General features: G+C 38.7%; 1 protein-coding gene across 4 annotated transcripts in view; it reads right to left on the reverse strand.

Moving 5' to 3' along the window:
* SEMA3D (semaphorin 3D) overlaps positions 1-25,321 on the reverse strand; it is a 128,606-nt gene that overhangs the window by 92,808 nt on the left and 10,477 nt on the right. Inside the window, exon 1 of one of the 4 annotated variants that reach the window (XM_053942336.1) lies at positions 3,223-3,257. The exons of 2 other annotated variants lie outside the window; for them this stretch is intronic. In XM_053942336.1, coding sequence (XP_053798311.1) covers positions 3,223-3,231 — 9 coding nt within the window. In that variant the 5' untranslated portion in view covers positions 3,232-3,257. Of the gene's footprint in view, positions 1-1,261; positions 1,279-3,222; positions 3,258-25,321 lie in introns of those variants that run through there. One more of the 4 variants, XM_053942339.1, reaches the window with a different exon arrangement.

The raw sequence follows: 25,321 nt of genomic DNA on the forward strand, positions 1-25,321 counted from the left end.
AGAAATATCAACATGCCTTTCACTCTGTAGTTAGATGCATATGTATCTCTTTTGGATTCTTTTTCCTCATTTCCTCTTGTTTTCTTTGGGGAAGGAACTATGACTTCAGGTATTACGTCCATAATAACAGCTTTCTATAGGCTCTTTATTTAGAAAGACATGAGAATGCCCTACAAGTCCGATCATTAAAAAAAAAAAAAAAAAACCAAAACCAACAAACAAACAAACAAAAAAAAACAACAACAACAAAACAAAACAAAACAAAACAAAACCCTCCAAACAACAAAACCGGAACACAAGCCAAAGAAGAAAGCAGTGTAAGGCACGATTTAGCAACACATAAGAATCAAAAGGAGCCCTAAGCCAAACCTCAGTGTTACATTATTTTAAGTACAGCATGTTTCCTCAGCAGACCAAAAAAACCACTAACACTATGAAAAGTGATTCTAAGATGAGTTTTGTAATTCTGGTATCCAAGAAAAGAAAAAAGCAGTAGCATGAAAATTCCTAGAGACATTAATGAAAAGGTAAGACTAGATGGAAAACCACTTTCTGCCAAGTACTGTGACGTCTGAAAGGTTTCAAAGAGAGACAGAGAATTTTCCTCTGAAATGTCTGTCACCACCTGCAGCACTTGGGGTGGTTTGGCTCAGCTCTGAGTCAAGGAGACAACACTTGCAGGAAGCTTTGCCTGTGGAACAGCCTTGGCCTGCTCTTGAGAAAATACTGGAAAGCCAGAAAAATGTCACAATGGCCATCAGAGAAAATAAATGCTCATTTTGGGGAGATCTGCCTGAGCATTTAAACTCTAGCAGATGGCATTTGTCCTGCTGCAGCCTGAATTAACCTCAGGCAGCACAGTCAAGCCACCTAAACCACTGACCCTGCAACCACCATTCTTCTGCTGGAAGAAACATAAACCTACATTGGCCAACACAAAGGAAGGATTACAGTCTCATTTTCACCTCCAGGAATTCTTGCCAGTGTTTTGCTATGGAAAAACCGTTCTCTGTTATTTCCTTTCATAGGAGACCTTCCAACATATGCAGGAGTGAAGCATCAGTCCTCTAGCAGGGACCAGAAGTCTGAAGTGGCTGACATTTTTGGGCATTACCAGTAACTAGTGGCAATGGGGTATTCTACAGATAAGCTACTTGAACTTGCCCTGTCGTGACTTTTGTACATTTGTGAAAAATCCAGCTTGAAGGTATGGTAGTGCAGCACTCTGATGAAATCTGTGATATATCAAATCCAGACTTACAGCTCTGCAGGATACAGCAGCAAGGTGGACAGCAGTGCATACTCTGAAAGGGAACAGCCTGTGAGTTTCTGCATGGATACATACAGATGAGAGTAGGTGGGGCTCTCCTGTCCTCGATCCAAGCAATCCAGACCTCAGCCAGATCCTAGTGCTGTATGGCTCCATTAATTGCACACTATACAGCAATATATTACACATTTCAGCCATACACACATCTGAGGCATCACCAGACAGCCAACTCTGTCTGCAGGCACAACCTGCAGATCATGCACACAATCACAACTCAGCAGACCCTACTAAATCAAAAACTCAACCAAAACAAGCCTAAAACAATCCTCCCCAAAGCAGAAAGAAATAAAGGAACAAAGATTTACATTTACATAAATATTTAAAATGTAAATTTCATTTCACAGCCAATGCTTTATTGTACTAAAAATTGTAGCTATATTATCTGATGTAAGTGTTAATGTTTTGCCAAACAGTTTGTAATTTTGTGTAAATGCTTGCAAGCACTCACAGCTGTATCTAAAGTCTGTGAGACTCTCTGATAAAAACAGAATGTTACAAATGTTAAGGAGAGGCAACTGCATGTTGTAGTTGCCATCTTAATATAATAAAACAATTTTTTAAATTATTTCTATTTTACAAATCCTGAAAATATGTTTCCTTAACTGCCAGTACTATTTAGTTTATTGTCAGCTGTGTAGAAGTCAAATCATAACTTTCAAAAGAATTCAGGCTAATGCAGTTTAGCAATGGTTAAAAAATGTGTACTTCATATGGCAGCTGGGCTTTGATCAAATCTGTTTGCTGTATATCCAATGCCATATTTTCCTAAAATTCCTTTCATCAACGTATGGCCTCATTATTTGATGCACTGTCAGTGAACTCTGTACAGCACAGTCTGCAGGATTTAATGTATAAACTACACTATAGGGAAAGACATGCCGGAAGGATTTTAATTTCCACTTCCAACAAATTGATTTAATAATTCATGACTATATTCTTGAAGTCTACTGGAGAAGGGTTTTTCTTAATGCATTGTTCAACTAATTTTGGATCAACATTTTGTGCAGCTAAAATGTAAATTGATACACATATGAACATGTACACTGCAGAGCAGTGATCTCTGTTGAACCAATAACCCAGTTATTTTATTGTTAGACTGAACACATTTGTTTTCTTCCTGTTTTTTTAAAACATTTGATTTCATTTAAATTTGGAGTATTTGTGACAGAGAATCAGTAGAGCCTCTATAAAAAATCCCACTTGCGAGCTCACACAAGTCACTGACTCAGTGGGGACCTGTTCCTCTTGATGGGTTTCCCTCAGGTACTCATCATCACAGCATCTGAGCAGTTTAAAAGCTTTAATGTCTCCATTCTCTACCCTCTATCCTTGTTAAAATTAACTAGATTTCTTTTAATGCTGCCAGAGGAGATGACATCCCTTGGATAACGTCACACTAGCAGTCAGGACCAGTACTCACATCCCCCTAGTCACACAGCCAACCTTCTCCACAGGGACAACAGACTTGGAACTCCTGCAGGGAGATCCATGACTCACCACTTTTTCCAGTGTTTTATTTGTGATTTAAGTGCTTGTGCAAACTGCAGAAAATTACAAGCAATCAGAGTTTCATTTTCTATAAAGAACTTCACAGAGCTGTGTAAGGAAAAACACACTGACAGTATGGGTTCAGACAGCAGGTTATCAAAGCTTTAACAGTCCTGCGTCCTCTGATCATCAATTTTACCATTTTCAAGGATTACAACATGCTGCTATCTATTCAGAGCCTCAAAAACGTTTCTGTTTGTGACACAGCAGGAATCAATTTATATTTGGTACAATAGTTGTTTTACTGGTCTATTTTTAAGCTGCTTTGTGAAGGGTGCTATCATGACAGTTCCTGGAATCTGAAACAGCCATACTGAAAAAGAAACCAAGAATTCAGGCATCACCTCCTCCATTCAACACAGAAATACTTCCACTTTCGTTTAAAATCACAGTAACTTTCCTCTGTCTTGTGAGGACAAAGTGAGGACACAGTATGGAATGATGAATCAGTATTTCACTGAAAAAAAGGAAAAATTTAGATGGTTAACCAGTTAGTTTCCATAACCAGAAGACCAATAAAAAAGGCAGAATGTAAAACACTTCTCATTTCCTTTTCCCCTAAGCCATTTGTCCTGTAAAATGATGAGGCAATCTCAATCTTGAGGGAGTTCTGAGGTTTCATTCCTCAAGGAATGAAAGGATTGTCAACACTGGAGCAGGAGCTTAGAGAAGTTGTGGATTCTCCATCTTTGCAGACATTTGAAGCTTGACTGGACATAGCTTTAAACAAAGCTGAAGTTATCCATCCTTTGAAACACAAACAAAACCATATGACTTCCTCATGTCTCCTTCAATCCTAATTTTTCTACTACTTCCTTTAGCAGTTAATGGACAAATTAATAACTGAGCTGAATCACACACTGAAGGTCTTGCTCAACATCCAACACCCTTCCACTTAAACTTGGATGTCTGATGGCCATGAAATTACTTTTTCTACTCTCTAGTGATCTTATCTTTCCAAAGACTCTTCTGATAAGGGCAATGTCTACCTGAGCTGCTTATGAATTAACTACTTTACTATTAAAATCTGACTGAAAACAGGATCACTTTTCTTTTATGAAACTGTCCAAAAGTTGAAGCAGTTCAAGAACTGATTCATAGGCAGATAATAAACCCCTGTATCAAGAACAGCAATGTGTGCATAGGGTGAGTACACACAGCATAGGTGCAGGCACTCCATTAGCTGTATCACGTAATTCAGTATCTCACTGCTTCCATGTACAGTTCACCCACATGGTCCTGGTTTGCCCATCCCATGAAAACTAAGCTCAGAACTGAGTGTCAAAATTATTAACACAGTATGTGAAATAAGGCTTTTTCCTGCACTGAGACAAGAAGGGGATTTATTCCAGGATTTCCCCACTGGAGTCTGAAGAAGCTGGGTGAAAAATGACACTGGATGAATTACTGAAACCCAAACCACTCCAATGACTTCTGCTCGCCCAGCACACAAGACCATCTGTGTGTTCCAGGCTGACCTCTCTTTTCTATCCAGATCAGCAAGTCTTTCCTGCCAGCCTATTATCTCCCAGTGACACCAAGAAGTGGAAGCCATTGTAGTTACCACATTGAGTATTTCTCAATGTTGTGGGGAAAAAAAATTACTGGAAAGGAATTGGGCTCCATGCTGACTTAGCTAGAAAAAGAAATGTGGTGGAGAAGATTAAGTTGTGTTTCTATAGCCATGGCTGAACAGGTGGCAAAGACCCATCACAGGTGCTTGTTCAATAGAGGATTCCACTCCCTGGTAAAATAGCTAGTCCTCAAAGAAACCAGGGCTTGAAGATATCCAGGACTCTGTCTGTCAGATGAATCTTGTGGAAGTTTATGAAGCCTTGGGATCACCATGATTAACTACCTTCCTTAAGCCATTCCCCACCAGGCTTTAGTGCTTTTAAACCACTGACCCCTTGAATTAAAGAGGGAGATTTCTCTTTTCACAGCTGTGACTCAACACAGGAAGGAATTCAGAGACATCTGAAAACAAAGCCAGGCAGAATTTAAAACAAAATCCTTCAATGACAGATTTAGCAAGTGATGGGCACAGCTGGAGCTTACAAATATAACTAAGCAAATGAGCATGCATTATACAACAACCTTACATAGATCCTATGAAGGGCAATTTCCTCACAAGGAATTGCAAAAACCAAACTGCTATGAATAAATCATCAGAAAAACTAGATATTGGCTGTTCAACAGGAATCTGAGTCTTCGGATCCTTTACCAAACTAAATGGTAACCATCCCTAAAATGAGATATGTGACAACCAATTAAGCAACTAAAGCCTTGATTTTTAGTTATTGTCTATTTAAATCACAATGCAAAATCAAAATTCCTGTGCCTAGAGAAGAATAAAACACTATTAAGGTAGTTTTCAAAACTTTTATGATACCTTTCATACATTCAACTTAAAATATACAGTAACTAGTACATACATCATTGAGTCATTGCAAAGGAAACGTGTCCCCACTATTTCTGCTGGGGAAACTGATGCTAAATGTACTCACTAGATATTCTAGGAGGAACTGAAGTGAAAAAAGAAGTGGAATTAGATACTAACAGCTAATTACCAGTGTCACTATCTTAAACATGACATGCTTCTTTCTATCCAGTCAGATGGGCTACATGATACAGCATACCACGTTTAAGAAGCAAGCACAAGTTTGCTAATGAACTTTATAAAATAAAGTTTATAAAACAAATATCTTGAAGATAATCAAGCATGAGGAGTTGACCACATCCACACAGTACTGCAAAGCAAAACAACAATGACTACTGAAAATTCTATTTCCCTTGTCTGACTAGCTGGGGTATGTGACTTGCATTAATGGCACGGGGAATAATGTACTTGCACTCAGACCCTGGACTGACTGATGTCAAATGAAGTTCAACCATTCATATTAATGGGGATCAGCATTTGTCTGAGGGAATGGAAGCCTCTCAGACCTCAGGGTCATGAATTGACAAGCTATCGAACATTTTCTCTGTAGTGCTGACCATCCTCCATCCCCACTGAGCTCAGCTGTCTGGACTCTTAGTCCCACTCCAGCTGCTTTGTGCTCCTCCTGAGGCACAGAAAGAGCTCATTACAGATTCTTTCTGTGTAATGTGCAATGAGGGCTGAGGTATCACAATTCCCTTTCTAGGAAATGCAGAATAGTCACATTTCTCTGAACCCCAAGAAAAACACAGAGACATACATGCAAACTGTGAGTTTTGTTATTCTGGAGACCTGTAATTGACTAAGCCAGATGGTGACAGAAGTGCCATTAATGACAAACAAACAAACAAACAAAAAAAAAAAAAAAAAAAAAACAACCACCCAAAATAAAAACCCCACTGAAAATATCTCCTCAAAAGAACAAAGATGACTAATAACTGTACCAAGAAAATGATTGTTAAATTGCTATTGTCTCACACCACTAATACACTGGGAGGATGCAAAAAGCAGTTTTTCTTACAGATAGATTTTCTGGAAAAACACCTTCTCACAGAACTTATTCTTGAATGGTTTCAGAATATCTATAAGCTCATGGGTTGTAGTCATGCTAATGATCAGCAAGTAGTAACTTCAGACAGCTGATAAAAGTCTGTAGCTGATATTATCTATCAAAACATTAAAATATGCAAAAGAAACCACTGCAGCAGAGTTTTGGTCTTCTTAATATCTAGTAGAGCAATTCTGGGAGTAAGGACAGTTATAATTTTCACCATCATCATTAATCCTAATAAAATTAAGAACAGCAATAGTAACAATGATAACCATAACTTTTTTCCTAAAACTTTTTTTGGCAACAAAAAGTCTGCCAGATGCAAATTTAAATTTTATGGATTATAAGAAAGTCAGCTGTTTCTAGTGACTTTTACAAGTTATAACCCAGCTCTGGTAGTCAGGACATGCAGAGTGAGTGAATTCAAAAAGACCACTCAAGCCCTGTCATCTCTGTTTCTTTAGAGACACCTCAACCACACTCTTGTTTTTCAGATGAGTTTGTGCAGACATTAAAAAATATAAAGCAATAAAAAGAAAAGAATTCAGCATGCAAGGCCAACCCCAACGAAGGATGAGACAAATGAAAAAAAAACAAGATTAAAATAAATGCCTTATGTGCATAAAAAATTTCAATATCATGAGTCACTAAACTGACCCATGAACTACAACTTGACCATGTCTCTTTTAATTGTTCCACATAAAGATCTGCTTTCTGAAAAAGAAGAATATCTTTAGCAGACATAGTGCTACAGCCATTTTTTTCTTTATCAGTAGTATATGTGTACTGTAGTGCAAGTTACGTGTTGTGGTTTGACATGGAAGTGAATTTTTTCCAGGAAGTTGGGTCAAACCAATCAGTGGTCAGGTTTGGATATTGGCACCTGGAGGAGGAGGGGTGTTTTAAAAGGTCTTCATCCTGGATTTAGTTTATGTGTTTTCTGTATTAGTAGTAGTTTAATAAAGTTTTTTTTTTCCTTTGTTATTAAGCTTGGGCCTGCTCTGCTCTGTTCCTGATAACATCTCACAGCATTTATTTAGGGAAGGTGCATTTTCATGGGGACGCTGGCATTGCGCCAGTGTCCAACCATGACATTACGGAACTTAAGTTCTGCTACAGAAAGAAGCATGTAGGATGTAAGAGACAGGCAGCTAGATCAGAAAATGCCTTCCATATGTACCTGGAGAACTACCAGCAGAAATCACTACAAAACAATGGAGATCTATTCCTGACGGTAATATAAGGTGAAATATAAAAGCTAAAAAGGCAAGACTGCAAACTGATGCAGTCAGTAACTGAGAAAGTAATCACATTTGATATTCTTTCAGCATTAAAGTTGTCTCTCATTTTTATTTCCTTAGCAATATGGATCACAAAACATATTACTAATTTTCTACATTTAAGCAGTTCTGGGTTTTCTCCACCTTCAACATTAATTTCCTGTACCAGAAAAATCCTCTCACACAACAACTTGTTACTTAAATAAGAATATAAAAATGATTGTAATGGCAAGACTGAAGGCTCATCCAGTCTAGTAGTCTCTTTTCAACAGCAAGAAGAATAAATATAGAACATTTATATATTATATTTCCCTACCCTTAGTGCTCCCCCTCCTCTCCATCTATTTTCAGCTCAGGAGATTTCCTGAGCCTATTGTGGCCTGTCTATTTTGCAACCCCCAAGTAGATATCACTTTCAAGTACTTGTCCAGTATCCCTCTGAGCCCTTGTAAAATTCTTGCATCTGCAACACCATCTGGCAAACAAGTTTATATGTCTGCTACCCAACGTGTGAAGAACCACTTCCAATACCAATAGTGCAATGTGATAATGTATTAATTTCCCCTCATACACCACCACCTTCATAATATTTGCCAGAAAGTAGCTCCCACTGGGCAATAAAAAAAAAAGGAAAATTTGGATTTAGTTTGATGATCATCCAACTGTTTCAACATTAGCTACATTACACATGCTACCTCATTATTTTATTTTGTATAATTGTCTCACGGAGTGAGTGGGAAATTAAGTGAAAATTGGTCAAGAAAAAGTTAAGAAGGTGATAGTAGTCATCAGTTCTAATGAGTGTTTGCTGCCAAAGAGAAATATCTTGCTATGGTCACTGCACAAGATGAGATATAATATTTCACAACTAAATCTTTGGTGAGAATCCAGGATCGGCTTTGAACAAAGTAAGTTCAATTCAATAGAGTAAGTATTTGCCAAGGCTGGCAAACATGGGGCAAAATCAGAGCTGAGATCAGTGAAAGACAAACCCTTCAGTTTCACAGCCATCAGTGGCTCAGGACTGGTAGCAGAAGGGTTCCCACACATGAACTGGTGAATACCTGCAGGCAGGTAGGACGGAAAAGGCATCCCAGCACCCAGCAGCTGGGGAGATCTGTCACGTCTCTCCTTGACAAGGCCCTCTGCCTCTCTCACACTGCAGTAAAACTCACTTTTAGTTTACTGAAATGACCAGGTTTTCTCATATTCACAACTTTTACTCTAATAAAGGTGGCATGGAGGTGAAGTGTTTTACTTTTGCACCAGGTGATAATGTCTCTTTAAAATCTCCTGCTTTGAAAATTACTGAATAATTTAAGAAATGTGCTTTAAGATTTATGCTATAAACTGACTATGAGGAAATAGAGTTATAAGCTCTATTAATCTTCAGGTTTTAAGGTGTGAGTGATGTAAGAAACACCATCTTGCAATACAGAACAGTAAAATTGTGAAGATTTATGCCTTCCGTTGAAACATCTGGTCTTACCCACCCTTGGTGCCAGAATGGCAGACTGGAAGAGCTGCTTGTTTATTCCAGCCAGGCGTTTCCATGACTCCTGGACTTTATGTTAAGACATGATGAACATCTTACTCCCACTGGAGAATTTTTACTCTCATGAAGTCTATAGGTCAGAACTTTTGAAATTTACAGCTCATGAAAGGGATTCCTCCTTTGAGTTTGTTAGATTCTAGTGCATCAGTAGACAAATATAAATACTTAAAACAATTGTACTTTATGTACTCCATACTTGTGCTTCATACAGGCATAGGCATTAATTTAAAGGCCTGTCAGAACACAACTTCATTAGCAACAGAATGAATCATGAGGGGTAGGAAATATCCAAAAGGATTACATCTCACAGAACTACAATAGTAAGCCCTATCAAAAAGTTCCTTTCATTTTACAACTACAATAAACTTTTCAATTCAGTATTATAACCTGTAATTATTCTGGAGGATCAAATTAGTTGCATTTACTTACTCAGAATTCAGAGTAATTTCATTCTTTTTACTACATCTATCAAAAGTCAAATTTTGAGTTAAGTTAGCAGTGGATCACAATAATGTAAAGGCATTTCTGTTACTGCCTAATGAGTTTCAGAATTGTTTCAAAAAATACACACATTCAAAAGTTCCATGACTTTATCAAAAATTCACATTGAAGCAATGATGAAAAGCATTACATCTTCTGAAAAAAAGTCTTCACTAGGTTTTCAAACAGAAAAGTTACACTGCCTTTTTCAATTACAGTTACTTTTAAGATTTTCCAGAGGTACCTACAGTTTGGCTTTGACCCTACTATTGCAAAGTGCCAGAAATACCAAATTATAGCAGGGAAAATGTTGTGTGTGCACACATGTATGTGTTTGTCTACAATCTGCAGGAGCAACTGAAAAACATCCAACATACACACACAGCAAATCGCATAATTAAAACTTACTGTTATGCAGAAGAAAATTGTCATTTAAGTAGAAAATAATGGAAGGACAGCAGAGATTTCTCAGTACTAAACCATAATGCTTCTTTTAATGAGTAATCCCTGGAGCATATGGATGTTTACCTCACTCTGGGCAAGCTCAAGTGCATAGACAGACAATTACAATGCTTCAGCTGATGTATGATAACTTGTTAGGCTGCTGCAATGCAGTGACATTCTTTCATGGCCTTATAGACTGCATTTCTGTATTTTCTTCCATGCCAATACAACCTTTGTCTTTGCAAGATTAAATGGCTGCAAGATTTAATCTGCATGTTCAAAGTTAGAATGCCTGAATCTGAATACATAAAGCCCTGGAAACTTAAAAACTTGAAAATCTGTCTGCAATGTCTCTGACTTTGGCAGGTACATTGTCTGCATCCACTCTGCCTTCAGAAAAATAAAATATTAGTAAATTTTTAAAAAAGGACAAGATTTTGCAATAGGAAAATCACAATACAATGTGGTTGCATTGAATCTTACATGAATAATGTCTGGACAGCAGACTTATTTACATGACCCATTGAATACAATTTAAAGAAAATTTTAATATGCAGATACAGGCTGGAGATTAATAGTAAATGCTGGCAAATGGCTTCAGAGAGACTCCAAGTTTTGCCTTGGGAGAATGGCAAAAGGAGAAAATATATTGCTAAAGCCTCTCTTCCCACCACTTTCATACTGCTGCCTCTTGTCAGAGTGTAGGGTGCAAAGTTCTGAGTCTGGTATTTGGCAAAAGCACGGCTTAAATTATTAAAAAAAAAAAAAAGAGGAAAAAGAAAATCTAATTAAACTGCTTTGGTCAATCACACACAGCTACTGAACACCTCCTTAATGTTGTTAGTCTTCACTTCTCCAGGAAATTTGTGAAAGCTGAAGGCAGTACTTCAAACTATTAATCTTCTGCACTTTTAGACTCTATATAAAAATCTTATTTTTCTAGTCCATATTACTGGACAAGGAAAGTTAAAATTCAGAGATTATAAACTCTACTGCTTGGTAATATGGGGAACTCTAGAATCTCAGAAATGCCCACACTTCTGTATTTCTTTCTATGTATTTGATCCAAAATTCTGGCTATCAATGTAAAAGGAATTTTAAAGTGGTTTTAATGTTCTTCTATTAATAATAATCTAAAGATACAAAAGATGCACGATTCACAAAAAAAAAAAAAAAACCTATGCACACTCAGATACATACACAGTATAGATAGTTGTGCTTTGTTCCACAAGAAACTCTTGTGATTCACAGCACCTGAGTATGAGTTTCCAGGTTACTATGAACTTACTTCTTAAATATTAAAAACATAATGCATTTAAGAAGTTTTCTTCCTTTTCTTTTTTTTTTTTTTTTTTAATGAAGCCAATGTAGCAATCAATGGTCATCTATGTTCTGGTTGGCATATTTCACACAAGAGACCCTTGATAATAAAGCATGGCTGAAATATCAAAATTCTTTCAAATACTTAACTCTGTTAATGATAACTACAGCTGCACTCAAAATCTGCTGCCCTTGATATCACTTACATTCCCAAAGGAATATAAATCTCCAGGTTTCATAAAAGGTATTCGTCTCAGGGCTCTGGAGAAACACACAGTTTTTTTGTTTGATGCTGCCTGATAGCATTATTGTGTTAACATGATGAAATAGACTTTTTTTTTTTTTTTTTCCCATGAAGCTTATCTGGTCTCACATTATTAATCTGAAAACAGGCCAAAAGAAAGAACAGGAAAAGAGATACAACAAATTCAGAGCTCAAATATGGTCATTTGGGCCATTGCAGATCTTCAATAGAAGCAATTTAGTCCAAGACATGGGAATATAGAAAAAGAAGCACTATGAAAAGAGCCTACTGAAGGCTGTTTCCTATCTGTTAGAGATCAAAGAGGATCAGAGCAAATATGAAATTGTCATGTAGCTGAGGTAATAATGTACCTAATGATCTTGAAATGAAATGTTTAAAAAGCTATATTTCTACCTTTCATTTTAAAAGGTGTGCATTTTAATCCCATGTGTAATCCAACAATGATAATTGCAAAACTGTAACATATAATTAAATTCAAAAACAAGATCTATTCCACCCTTGAATCAAAATTATTCCTTTCATCATAGTAAAGCCCTGCTGTTTTGAAAACCTAGTGTCTATATTTATTTAATTTAATTCATAAGCCCCTGGTTATTACTGTAATTTTACTCATACGTCGGTTATCTAATGTGTACTGCTATAGCTGTTTGAAGTGTATTTTCCAAAACCAGAACAGAACTAAGACCCAGAGACACATCACTACCTCTTGCAGAAATGTCACTCATGCTATGAATAAAGCATAAGCTTAGAAAAACATAATTACCCAGCAAACAAACAGCATTTGCTGAACCAAACCCATGTGTCTGGAGCTGTGCTCCCGAGCTAATTGGAGGCAGATTCTTGTGCCGTGCCACAGGACGCCGCAGCTGAGAAACCCCTTGAGCTGGTCATGGAGAGTTCAGCACGCTGTGCAAAGGGAATTGCCAAACTCTGGGACAGGAGGCAGGGCCAGAAATCCCAGAAAGCAGGGTAGGAAACAATGCAGTCATCTGTCACGAGCACAGGGAGAGGAGGGCAGCAAGGACAGGGACTGGGTGACACTGCTCTGGAAGCTGCAGTGAGCCACTGCAAGGCTGAGCCCTGGTCTGGGGAATGGCTGGAGCTGAGAACAGGGACATGAAGGGCAGGGGACACCAAGGAAGGATGATGGCCCCTGAGCAAAGGAGGCCAGCACCTGTTTCTGCAAGAGCTGCCCCAAACCATTACTGCATCTGTGTTCAGCTGTGTCCAGCTGGGCTGGTGCAAGACTAAGATGGGGATAACATGGAAACTGGGATGGGTCTTCTTCAAAACTGGAGGAACACACAGATTATGAAATTATTCATTATCTAAACAGCCAAAGTTGAATGGGATAGGCATACCTGCAGCTGGCAGACTGCCTTATCCAAGGACACTATCAAACTCAGTCACAGGAGAACCAAAACATCTATGCTCATGTTAAGCACCTAATTCTAAAGTGATGTTGAATTTAGAAAGTGAAGCAGGTAGGTATGACTCCCTAGTATACTCAAAGACAGAGGAAAAAAAAAAAAAAAAAAAAAGCAAAAGAACAACCAAAAAAGTCAACTGAACTCTCAAAGAGCCTAGTCTAGGAGCAAGTAATGAACTGAGGGGTACATTCACTGGGATCTGGCCCAGCCTCATTTCCAAGTTGGAGGACAGAAAATTTCGAAACTCTGCAATAACCCTTCTCTTCTTTCCTGTGTGTCAGACTAACCCCGACCCAGAGTGTATCTTCTAGCTCAGCCTTGTCCAACATATGGTTCCAGGCAGGATGTTGCCTATAAAATGCTTTTGCACTAATTCCATAAATTAGAGCATTCAAAATAAAAGCAGAGCTTTCTGAGGGGGACCAAAAGGCAGCACTGCCTTTCTGACAGAGATGTGCCATCAGCCACAGCCAAGGCTGGGAGCTCATGCGTGACTGAGGTACTGAGCTAACGTGTCTCCAAAAACAAGAAGTGACCCCATCAGCCAAGCTGTGGATCTTGATTTACCCACCTGACAGCCCTGTTCTGCACTGCTGGGCTGGACTTTGCAGAGCATACCTGCAAGAAGCACCTGCAAAAGGAAGGGAAGGAAGGAACACTTTGGGCTTGGTAGAATAGGTTTATTAGAGTTGCAATAGCTGAGGTGATTACCCTGTGTGAACTGACTAAGGAACAATACCCAAACAAAAGACAGTCTGACACAACTGTCAAAACAAAGTCAGTTCTGAAAGACATCTGACAAGGCAACGTCTATTTTAAAAATCCTCAGGATATTAACTGCGTATTTATGTTTTGTATTAAGAAGACTAAACATCAAGAAAACAGCTGAATTTAGCACAAACAATAGGCCAATAAATACAACATTAGTGCTTTAAAATAATTAAAGAACCATTTGTTCTTGCATTTATGTTGCTTCCAAATACTGGCAGAAATCCTTCAAATAAACAAGCTGCCAGGTTTTTTGTTTTGATTTGAGTTTTTTTGATTTTTAAAGACTACATGTGGGCAGTAATTTAGGCAAATCTGGACATTTGTTCTATTCATCTGTAGTGAAAAAAAAAGCAACACATCTATCACATTGCATTTTCACTCTTTGGAAGCCAAAACTAGGGCCCTCCAAGGAACAAGAGGCTTAATTATAAACTATCACTGTACAAGATAGATTCTCAAACATATCTCTGGGAACACATTCAATACACTAAGCCAACAGAATCTGATATGCAATTTTTTTTCTTTTCTTTTTTTTTTTTTTTTAATGCAAGACCATGGCTCTTTTTTTTGGTGTAAAAGGGAGAAGTCAGCAAAATAGTGATCAATTAGAGACCTGCAAAGTTTGTTGCAAAATAATGTCCATAATAGTTAGTGATTCTTCAGAATCACAAGAATGGAAAAACAAAAGCAGTGTCACTAAATAGCAATCTATTTGTTGTTTAAATGGTGCCTAAATTTGTGCTGTGTAATACTGAGAAAATAGAGTCACAATGCAAAACCACATTGTAGTTTCCAGTTTCTATAAAGCTTTTTATAATTTTTGTATCAATTGTGAAAGCAGAAGTGTCTGAACAAAAAACAGAATTTCCCCCATATTTCTTTTTCCCTTTTCACACTCCTTATCAAGCAAAAGTAGGGAATTTATTCTATAATCTCCTGTTAGAAATATTTCTTAATTGCACATGATGATAGTTGTTTCATTTCTTTGCACAGAAAATTACCCTAATAGGAATTTTGTTAATAAATGACATTTAAATATTAAAAAAACTTGAAAGTAGTAGTAACAGTTGTACAACTCAACAATGACTATTTAGCCTCATTAAAGACTATTTAGTAAGGCTGCATTTTATATTTCCGTTGTGCAGCAGAGAAGAAAATGAGTTATGTCAATAACACTGTTGCCAAGGTCAAGCCCCATAGGAATCCCTACGAATTCCTTCTAAAATCCTGTGTAGATCTGTAAACTATGATCTTACCCACCAGACTGGTGAAGCGTGGAGCTTATTTTAAACAACTGCACACTGACAGCCTCACTCTGTTTTCACAAAGATGAACTGGATCTCTACCAAGGCACAGAGCTGTGGCATCACATGAGAGGTGTCCATCAGGTAAATTGATTCTCATGAGCAAATGAGTTGCAGAAGTAAACATGAAAGCTTTGTACTGAATCTAATTTAGATAAATTCTGAAGATCCACACATGACATTAAAAATGAAGACTAATTTATCTTTTCCAAGAGAGATGTCTACTTAGATCATATATACAAATACTATTACCTATGATAATAATATTGCCCATGGTCAGTTTCTTTAAAGGTTTTCAAGCCTCTTGAGACCATTCAATTTCTAAACATGATAAAATGAAAACGCAATTATTTTGCCTCAATAACAATGTTCAGTACTTTAGAAAAGCATAGAGTTGCGAACAGCAATTATCTAATTACTCATTCTCATATTCCTTCTTCTTTTCCCAGCAATTAACTTTGTGAATACCTTCACATTTTTAATGAAAGTGGAAGTGATTTACAATAACTCTTCATAACAAATCTGCACTATGGAGCTGTATCAGAGTAATGCAGAGAGGAATTAATAAGTTGTGTGTTGCTGCGTCTCTATTAATTTCTCTGAAGTTGCACTAAATTAGGTAGAGAATGATCATGACCATCATGACCCTTTAATACTGGTGACATTTGTGGTCACTAGTACACAAATACTCGACTTCTTGTCTTAGTTCCAGTTGTAAATTCTTCTGACAGGACAATTAGCGAGCACATTCATTCAGATAATTTTAATCAAAGTAGAGTTTGCCTTTAGTTACTTTAGTGTAAAATGATTTGATAATATCTCAAAGGCTCAGACTCACCTCCACTCAATTCAAGTACCTGAAAAACAGAAGGTGGCAGCCTGGTGACTTGAAGCTACACACTTAACCAACAGAGAGGAACAGTAACCACTGGAAAGTGAAACTGCCAACCTGAGCTGTGCAGCGTCTTCTCATTACTCTATTTAAGGTTCAGATTCTATACAGCAGGAAAATGTAGGTCCATGTTGACACTTGTTTATATATTTCACTACTCAGACCACATAAATGCTTCCAAAGTCAACAAAAACATTACTAGAACAATTTCTTTTGTTCTCCAGTTCCAAATCTATGTGTAGTTACTTCATTACTACATAATGCCCTTTGCTGAACAATCACAAACACCTCATGTGAGCATGGTCCCCTGCTGTAGGAGGTAAAGAATCCCTCCAATAATTGTGTAATAGGTTCTTATCCTCCTGCTACTACATCAGAAAAGTATGCCAGTGATGTTAGGCGTGTACATGTCCTTCCTGTAGTGGTATTCTCACTTGAGAGGAAATGAACAAACACGTCAGTTTGCACAACAGGGATTTCATCACAAATGAATTGAGAAGATTACATGGCCAAGAACTGAAAAGCTGCAAAAAATACAGCTGGAATGAATGTGATGGAAAACAAAGTGATCCTGCCTCTTACATTACAACTGTGAAGCAGAGAAAAAATAAAGGCAATGTTTAACTCAGCTCATCTAAAAATAACAAGACAATATTTCTTCTTCCTTGGTGTCTTTCTCCATCAGTGTTCACCCTCTTCAGGAATAACTCAGGAGTCCTGAGGATCACATGCTTTCTGACTTGCATGATTGCATGATCCAAAAGTGCAGTCTAGTGCACGTACATTACAGAGTGTGAAGGGATGGAAGTGCAGACAGTGATCTTTTGGGATGCTGATAATGAAAGCACTTGTAAGTTATATCTCATTGTTTCCAATGGAGGAGAGAATGGCTGAAAACCACTGAAACATGATAGATCTACATGTCTAGTGATTTATTATTATTACTACTATTGAAAAATAGTAGCAGTTTTATTCAATTATCTATATAGATATACCCTCTGTGTTCAAGTAGTTAAAAGAGGTTTGATTAGTCCTGTATACTACTGAGGGTTCCACCCCTGCCTACTCTTGTCTTCCAAAGCATCCAAGGGATCTGAGCAGTGGTTGTCAAAGAATCAGACTAGACAACAGAATTGTCATGTTAGGTACCAGAAGTCTTCTGAAGAAGTGGCAGAATATTGCTGTCCTAGATATACAGGAAATGGGATGGGGAACATGCCCCACTCAGAGATGAAAAAACTGAAGGTAAAAAAAAAAGAAAAATCTCACTTTTTCTTTCTCCCAACCTTTTTCATTTACAAAATTTGTAATTCTGTTCTTTTTATATACATACATTTGCAAATGTAACTGAAATAAACTGATTCAAGGAACTGAAAACATATCGCTACTGTTTTTTTAAAGCTCATATTAGTCAAACCATCTGACTAGCTTGTGATACTACTTCTGTCACTGAGGTTTGGGCAAAGAGCAGAGCAGCTTTCTCCTGGAAGGTCCCAGGACATTTCACTTAATCTTCTGCCTTGTACCCTGGGTCTCACTCACATATTTCAGTTTGTCTCCCTGTGTGGCCATACTGGGAGCATTCTCAAGCTAAACCCACAGGAAAGAAACAGAGAAGAACAGGAACCCTGCAAGAGCCTGCCTGGACACATTGAATAATGCTCCCAATTTGTTAAGATGACTGAACTTTCCCAGTGTTATTGTTTTATCATTCCTTTGAAATCATAACTTAATACTTTTATTCTCTGTGAACTAGCACACTAAACACAGTTACTTAATGGTGAAGTATTAGAAAAACATTATTGTAAACATATAATAATAATGTAAATGTACTGACATATGCTTATGATTATTGTTATAAATACCTTTTGGGAAAGCCATATCCAATTTATAAAATTTGGCTTTAACCATGGCCCAAAATTCAGGGTTCTGTTAAACACATTCAGCCTGAATTTTTCTGAGTCTCCATGTGAAGAAAGTATAGGCTTTCAAAACAGAGTTAGCCTGGCCATAACACAACAGGATCAGAGACATACTTCTCCTGCAAGGAAAAGCACTTCAAACACCAGGGTGCCAGTCTGTCAGCACTTATCACTCAGTGGGTTATTCTATCTTTCCAGCAGATTCCCCTTCCAAACTTACACTTCATCACACTCCTGACCTTGCTGCATGTGGCCCCTTCAGCAGAGTTCAAGTCTGCGCCATGTAGGACAGGGAAAGTTTATTCACCACTTCTCATTATCATCTCACAGACTTGTTCATTGTAAGCCAAAATTATTTACACTGCTGCTTTGGGGGTGTTCATGGACAAGGAAGAGATGAAGAAAAGTCTAACCAAGAAAATGTTATGCTGCAAAGAAAATGAGCAAAAACCTTCCCTTTCAGAAGTAAATGATTGCTTCTGCTCTTGTTTGGTGAGCAACTTTCCATCCAAAAATGGGATGGAAACTGAGGTGGCCAGACCATTTTGTGCTCCAGCTAATACAGTGTTTCAGATCAAGAAAAACAGGCAAGGCTGCATCACTCTGGCCTGCCTCGTATGGACTCTTTTTTTTTTTTTTTTCCTTTGAAACATTCCATTTGCTGTTCAAGCCAAGACAAGAAAAGAAACATTTTTAACCTTAAAGGTCTGACATAAGCCTACAAAATTAAATAGCCAGGACTAAAGTGAACTAAAGTGAGGCAGGTTTTGCAGTTCTTAAGAGGCTATCCTTTGTTCCTTCCTTAACAGTACACTATAGCCAGGGAAAACTTTCCAAGCTGAAAGCAAACAGTGCAAGTGCAGATTCAACTGCTGTTATTTGAACTGAAATCTATGCAGGTCAGGACCACATGGTACTAAATACTCTACAAATAAAGAGCAAGTATCAATACCTTCCCTGATGAGCTTACATCTAGGAAGATAAAACAAACAGAAGATGGGTGGAGGAAAAGTCTGTGTAATTACAGGAATATGGTACAGTCACCCCTAGAGCTGCTCAGACTTGAGCTTCCAGACCCCAAGTCTAAGTTTGGAGCAATAAATAAAATGTGCCAGACACTATTTGCAGACTCTGAGACAAAGCAGCCTGGCAAAGCTTCTGTCTACACAGCTAAGCACTCATTCCCTTCAAAACCAAGTGGTCTCATCCATATTGTCTCCTGGGAGCCCTCGCATCCCCCCCAGCTTACAGTCAGGCAGGTTGGAAATGTGCTAGCTGACAAGAGCAAAAACCAGTCCAGTGAACACACTAACAAACACCACAGGCCAGTGCAGGCCAACAGAGTCTTCTGACCTTGTTTAACTTGCACATACAGATGTAACTCATCTGTCTCCCCTGTGATCACCCTCAGAGTCCCTGCACCCACAAGGGAAATGTGCCACTAAAGCCATCAGCCAGTGACAGAGCCAGAAAAACATCCCATCAAGTTCTGGCACTTAAAAAATACTGCCTTTCATTGTGTAATTCCTGTGGAAAATACAAGACGTGGCAAAACCTTGCAAAATATTCCAACAGTGTGAATACACATCAGAATCAGGCTAACACAGCCATCATGTAGAAATAAAAAAATGAAGAGAGTTCTAGGTTTTATTAGTGTGTGGACAGATAAATTACAGGTGAACTCATTGGCAATTTAACTGTTTGTTTTTTGGTTTTTTTTTTAAAGCAGTGCTAGGCTAAAATATCAGCTGTTTTTTTATGATCATTGAAGCCATCTTCAGAAAAGCTTTGACAAAACTGGAACGAAACAGCAGAGAGCTGATATCCACTACAGCGCACACAAGTATTGTCCTACAAGGTGCTGCTGGTTTTACAGAAGAAGTTCACCAACTTCCTCACAGCCGTGCTTAGCTCACCTCCCACGAGATACCAAGCTCAAAAGAGAGGGGATAAAAGCCACGCAGACAGCCTGTGACAGGGGGACACTACTGATCTCCAGTGCTTGTCACAGCCCTCATGCCACATGTCACCACCTCTTCCCTTTGCCAGAGGACCCATTCATGGAGTCTGTCTCAGCTGCAGTCAGCACTGGCTTATTTATTATAAACACCTGACATTCAGTGCTGCTGTGCCTGCTGGACCTGGATCTGTAGGACTGAGGACAGAAGGTTCATGATGAAATGAGGATGGAACTGGGAAAAAACCTTTTAAGACAGCAGGGTTACAAAGAAAGGTGTGTCATGAGTCTCTTGTTCTCTTCCACATGTTCAGAAGAAGGGATTAATAATTGATCAGATGAGAAACTAGCAAAATTATTGCCAGAATCCCTTGTCATATTCAGATAAAATGCCTAATTTTTAATTTTTAATTAATTCATGTGAAGGAAAAGCTAAAACAAAAAAATAATCAGTATGGATCTTGGAAGAAAGAATTTCAGGAAGTATTTTATGTCAAAGAACAGCCCTTCTGCCAACCAGCTGTTGGGCTTTTTAAAATAATTTTTTAGAGTTGAGCTTCTGCAGCTTCTTTTCTTTTTTCTATTCCAGAAACCTTGGGGATGTTTCTCTTCTAATTTTGAGCACACTCATGAGCTGGGAATTCTTTTTCCAGTGTGTGTGAATTATATGAATGGAAACTACACAACTTCTTACATCTTCTCTTGCTACTTGCTTAACTCTTCCTGGAAGCAATGGTAGAAACTTAAAAGACTCAGCCTCCCTACACGTATTTATAAAGACTTCTGCAGAACAGAAGGACTTTGTTTAGTATGCAGAAACTGAAATTGGGAGCCACCAGTTTATCTGATACAGAAAGAATTAGGAGTCTCACTTGCACAGTTCTTGTCACTTGCACCTCCAGGGATGCTTTAAATAGAAAAGGACTTATACAAAATGATCTTTCAATTTTAAGTGGATCAACAGTTTGAAAATGCTCTCAATTTCTCTTGAAAAGCATCTGAGAACTGGTGCTACAGGTCCAGTGCTTTGCTCTCACAAGAAACATATCCTCAGTGGCCATGGACTTGTCCATTTCCTCCTTCCAAACCCCCTCTGCAATCCCATCAAACTGATTGCAAGGAACTATTGATTACCTCTAACTGTGCAAGAGCAAATCACTGCACCTTCACGACTCCAAACTGAGTAAAAATAGTCCTACCTCATTCCTGAGGTATACCTTTGGTATCTACCAAACTTGCTAATTTCTTTCATCAGCTTCAACTCATGCTCTTTATACATAGCAAATAGTCTAACTTTGAGTGCAGATTATCTTTAGCAGGTGATAATAATACCTACTTTCGTTGTGTACTGCACTTGAACACCTCAAAAGCTGCCTGCAGCACTTAGTTAAGTTGTTTTGCTTAATGTAATCTCACCTGGTGCAACAGGAGCAGTTGGTGCTGTATCACAAGAGAAGAAATTTCTGCAAATGCTCGGGCTATTGCAGTTATTGCTGCAGCTGAAATCTGGTCTGCTTGCTTCAATTCCAAATTTTTGGTTTCTTTTTTCCTATTAAATCTTGGAAAGCCTCCAAAATAAAAATGATAAAATCCTGAACATCACAAAAGATGTGTTCTTCCACATACTTGTAGATCATCTTTGGCCCACTTCCTGATTTTAGCAATTACAGCGTTCCCCCAAGCTCCCTGCACACTGCCTATAGATGCAAGGCTTTGTAGGATCTGTCATTTAAACAGCAAGTTAGTGCAGGAACCCTATGGCAGACAGTAGAGCAATTCAATTGAGTCTCTGTATGGTTTTCTTGATCGATGTTACACTGCTGATCTATTTTTATGTATTATTTACACTGGGACAGTGCCTGGAGGCCCCAGCCAGGGCAGGACCCCATAATACTGCACATACTATCAAGCAGGATGCAAGGGCCTCTCTTCCTTGCAGCCTGTAGTCTAAATACATATTGAATGAGACCAGATGGAGAAAACAGTCAGAGGGAGGAAAAAGTGAGACAGTTGTTGGTAAGAGTGGCAGGCAGAGCACAACAGCTACTTGGCAATATATAGGCAATGTACAGCTCCTATCACTGTTGTCTGTTTTCTCCCTGTCCTTGGTATCATGTTTTACAACCTGCAGTGACCTGTGGACAAACATTCATATACAGACTTGTCCTCTGGATGTCTGAAGCTCTGGGCACTTGAAAACCTCTTTCACTGCCCGCTGAATCAGGGCACGGAGTGGGTGATGTGAAATCACAGGTTTAGAGTGACCCACGGGAGGATTATGACTTTGGGGTGTCAAGGGAGCCCAGAAGGCAGCTGGTCTCAGTGCACTTCACATAATCTGTGTCTTTATTCCCTCACACATTGTCTGCAGCAGGAACAGCCAAGAGTCCTTATGGTGTCCAGGAACACAAGTCTTAATTCAAGCCCAGGCTTGAATTGTCCAGGGAGCAATGGGTGCACCTCCCACCTAACTCAGTAAGTCTCACTTTGGTTAAAGATGGGTTTTTAAGCTCTTAGTCTTGAGACTTAAATGCATTTCTTAAATTAGGAAGTATTTATTTCACCTCCTGATCAGAGTCACAACCGCTTTACACACAGATAAAATCCCCACTGTGTTCAGGTCCTCTGAGCAAACCCTGAATATCCCTCTAAGTTCTTAGGACTGTTCAGCTCTGATTTCCAAAGCAATAGTGTTGGGTCTGCAAGGTCAAGCAAAAACAATAAACATAAATTCCTGCAAACACTTCTGAATGAGCATGTTTTAGACATTCCCACATGTAAGTCTAGTCCAGTACCATACTGGAAATCCACAGACTCTCTGACAGCAGGTCTCTGTCCCTGAAGTGACTGATTGCTCACATATCCCTGTCTCTTCATCACTAGATGAGCCAGAGGACAAGGGCTGAATAGCAAAGGGACTCTCCTGTTCCCTGCAGAGACAGGCAAGTAGGGAAGTGACCAGCACTTGTGAGAGAAGTCAGATTCCAGCTCTGTGAAGGTGAGCTCTAGAGATGCTGGAGATGGAGATATCAAACAAGAGGGACAAAGCCTGACAGCAGCCCTTTTCTTTCAAGAGTGCAAATCAAAAAGAGTAAACTACTCACAAAGTCACTGCAGGGTAATAATGAATGGGACAGTACAAGGAGGGAAGGACTCTGACACTGACTCACACCAACAACAGGATAAACTAATTAAGCTCCTCTTTCTTTGAAGTGAGAACTTGTGCCACTGAATGGGTCAGCAGAGACCTCAGATAGGTCATCGTGGTCTTCCTCATGAAACTGTATTGCCTAACTTTCCCTCAGATCCCTGGCATCCTACAGCTGCTTTACACATGGACCTCCAGCAGCACCCATAGGAGCTCTCAAAATTTTTGTAACTCTTCTCTGAGTAACTTTAATTTCCACACATTTTTTTTTTTAAATTCACCATGTCCATAACTGCATTTCTTCTGAGAATCAGTCCTTTTCAAGGAGACAGAACCACCTAGAGCTAACACAGTATCTCCAACCACTTAGGCTGTTGTATGAAAGCAAGAGCATTCAGAAGTAGATTGCCAAAAGAGCTCAGCTCCCATTTAGTTATAAAGGTCTGGATTTCCAAGTGTAGTGTTTAGGTAACATGGGACATGTAGACTGTAAATAATACAACATCTTTAATAGTACATAGCACAGTAGCACTTCTTGGGATGTTGCTAGTCTGTGTAAGGACTGCTTTAAGGAAACAGGAGAAATGGGAGCTCTTTTGTGTAGATAGATATTAATAAAAGATTTCCTGGAGGTTTTACAAGAAATAAAAGGAAGAAAACACAAGTTCTTTGAGGTGGTTTATATAATTGTTTTAAAAGAACTCTTCAGCAAACACATTCAGTAAAGACATTTTTCCCCCTTAAAATCAAGCTGAGTTCATTTTATTTGATCCTTATATTCTTAATATAACATTCATATTGCCTAATTCCAACCATCTAAAATTCAGGCACTGTCTTGGCTCCCTCCAGAGAGGGTGGAGACAGGCACTGCCAAGTTAATTTATCCCCTGGCTCAGATACTGCTTTGCCACTGGGAGCACCTCATCCTGTACAGAAAAGAGAGTATGATTAGGTGACCATCTCACACTTCAGACAAGTGAAATAAATCCCATCTTAATTAGCTTTACCACTCACTGTACTTGCATTGTTACAATATCTGAACATCCATACTTTCCAAACCTGTAATTCTCACATTTTTTCTATGATAAATGGTAGTTTTTACTCATTTACACATACAACTGAGGCAGGTAGAGGCCAAGCTCTAGCCCAGTAAAGGTATTTATCAAGTTAATTGTCTAAATTAGGTGTTTTTCAATCAGCTGACAAATACTCAGTAATGTAGACAAAGCAGAGGCAGTTGGGTGCCCTGAGGAATTTGCTAGGATGTAAGCAGAATTGACTTGCCTTAAGGACATATGTCATGGAATTAACCCCAGGTCTCCTGAGCTGCTGTCCTAACCTTTGGAATGTCCTAAACATCAAGCAAATCCTCTGCTGCTTTTTGAATAAAACTTTTGAAGTATTTACAGTCATGTCTTCTTCTTTGTCAAACTCTAACAAGCTATGCACACTCAAAGCCTTTCATTCTTCCTCATAAATCAAACCTGACTCCAAGCCTCCCTTCTCACTTTTATTGGTCTTCCCTAAGCTATCCTTAGATCTTAGCAGTAAGAGCACAGTGAGGCCAAAATTCCAGGATTTTTTAGGTGTTACTGTGATACAACTAAACACAGGAACACCAGCACAGAGTTGGATCTTGCACAAAAATCAATGAAAATACTACATTCACTTCAGAGTTCTACTCTGGTATGCAGCTTCTGAGCATTCTGCATCACAGCACAGTGCACTGGCACCATGTCTCTTGCACTTGAAGAAGTAATTGACCAAGACCTTAAAATTTAAATACTTGGGGCATGTCAACATGAGAGTCCAGACCCAGTAAGATGTAAATTAGCAGCACACTGGCTGCTCTGCAATCACATCACACAGAAGTGTGTATTAGAAGGAAGCAACTTTCTTAATTTGGAAGCAATTTACTTAATTTGAACTGCAGCCTTAGGGCAGACAGCCTGTGGCAGGCCATGCAGAGTCAGTGTGAGGAAGATACCACTCTGCACACTGTTATTCCAGTTGAACAGTAGCTGACTCCCACATGTAGACAACCTTTATCAGTCCAGAGCAGGCTTCAGCACTGGGTGATACGTGCTTCTTAGAGTAATCTTGGGGAGAACTGCTGGATGCTGAGCATGTCCTCTGACTTGCCTGGAACTTGCACCTGGGTTGCAATATGGGTGAATTTATAAA

This window comes from Vidua chalybeata, chromosome 5, assembly GCF_026979565.1.
Source record: "Vidua chalybeata isolate OUT-0048 chromosome 5, bVidCha1 merged haplotype, whole genome shotgun sequence".
In the NCBI taxonomy this organism is placed as follows: Eukaryota; Metazoa; Chordata; class Aves; order Passeriformes; family Viduidae; genus Vidua; species Vidua chalybeata.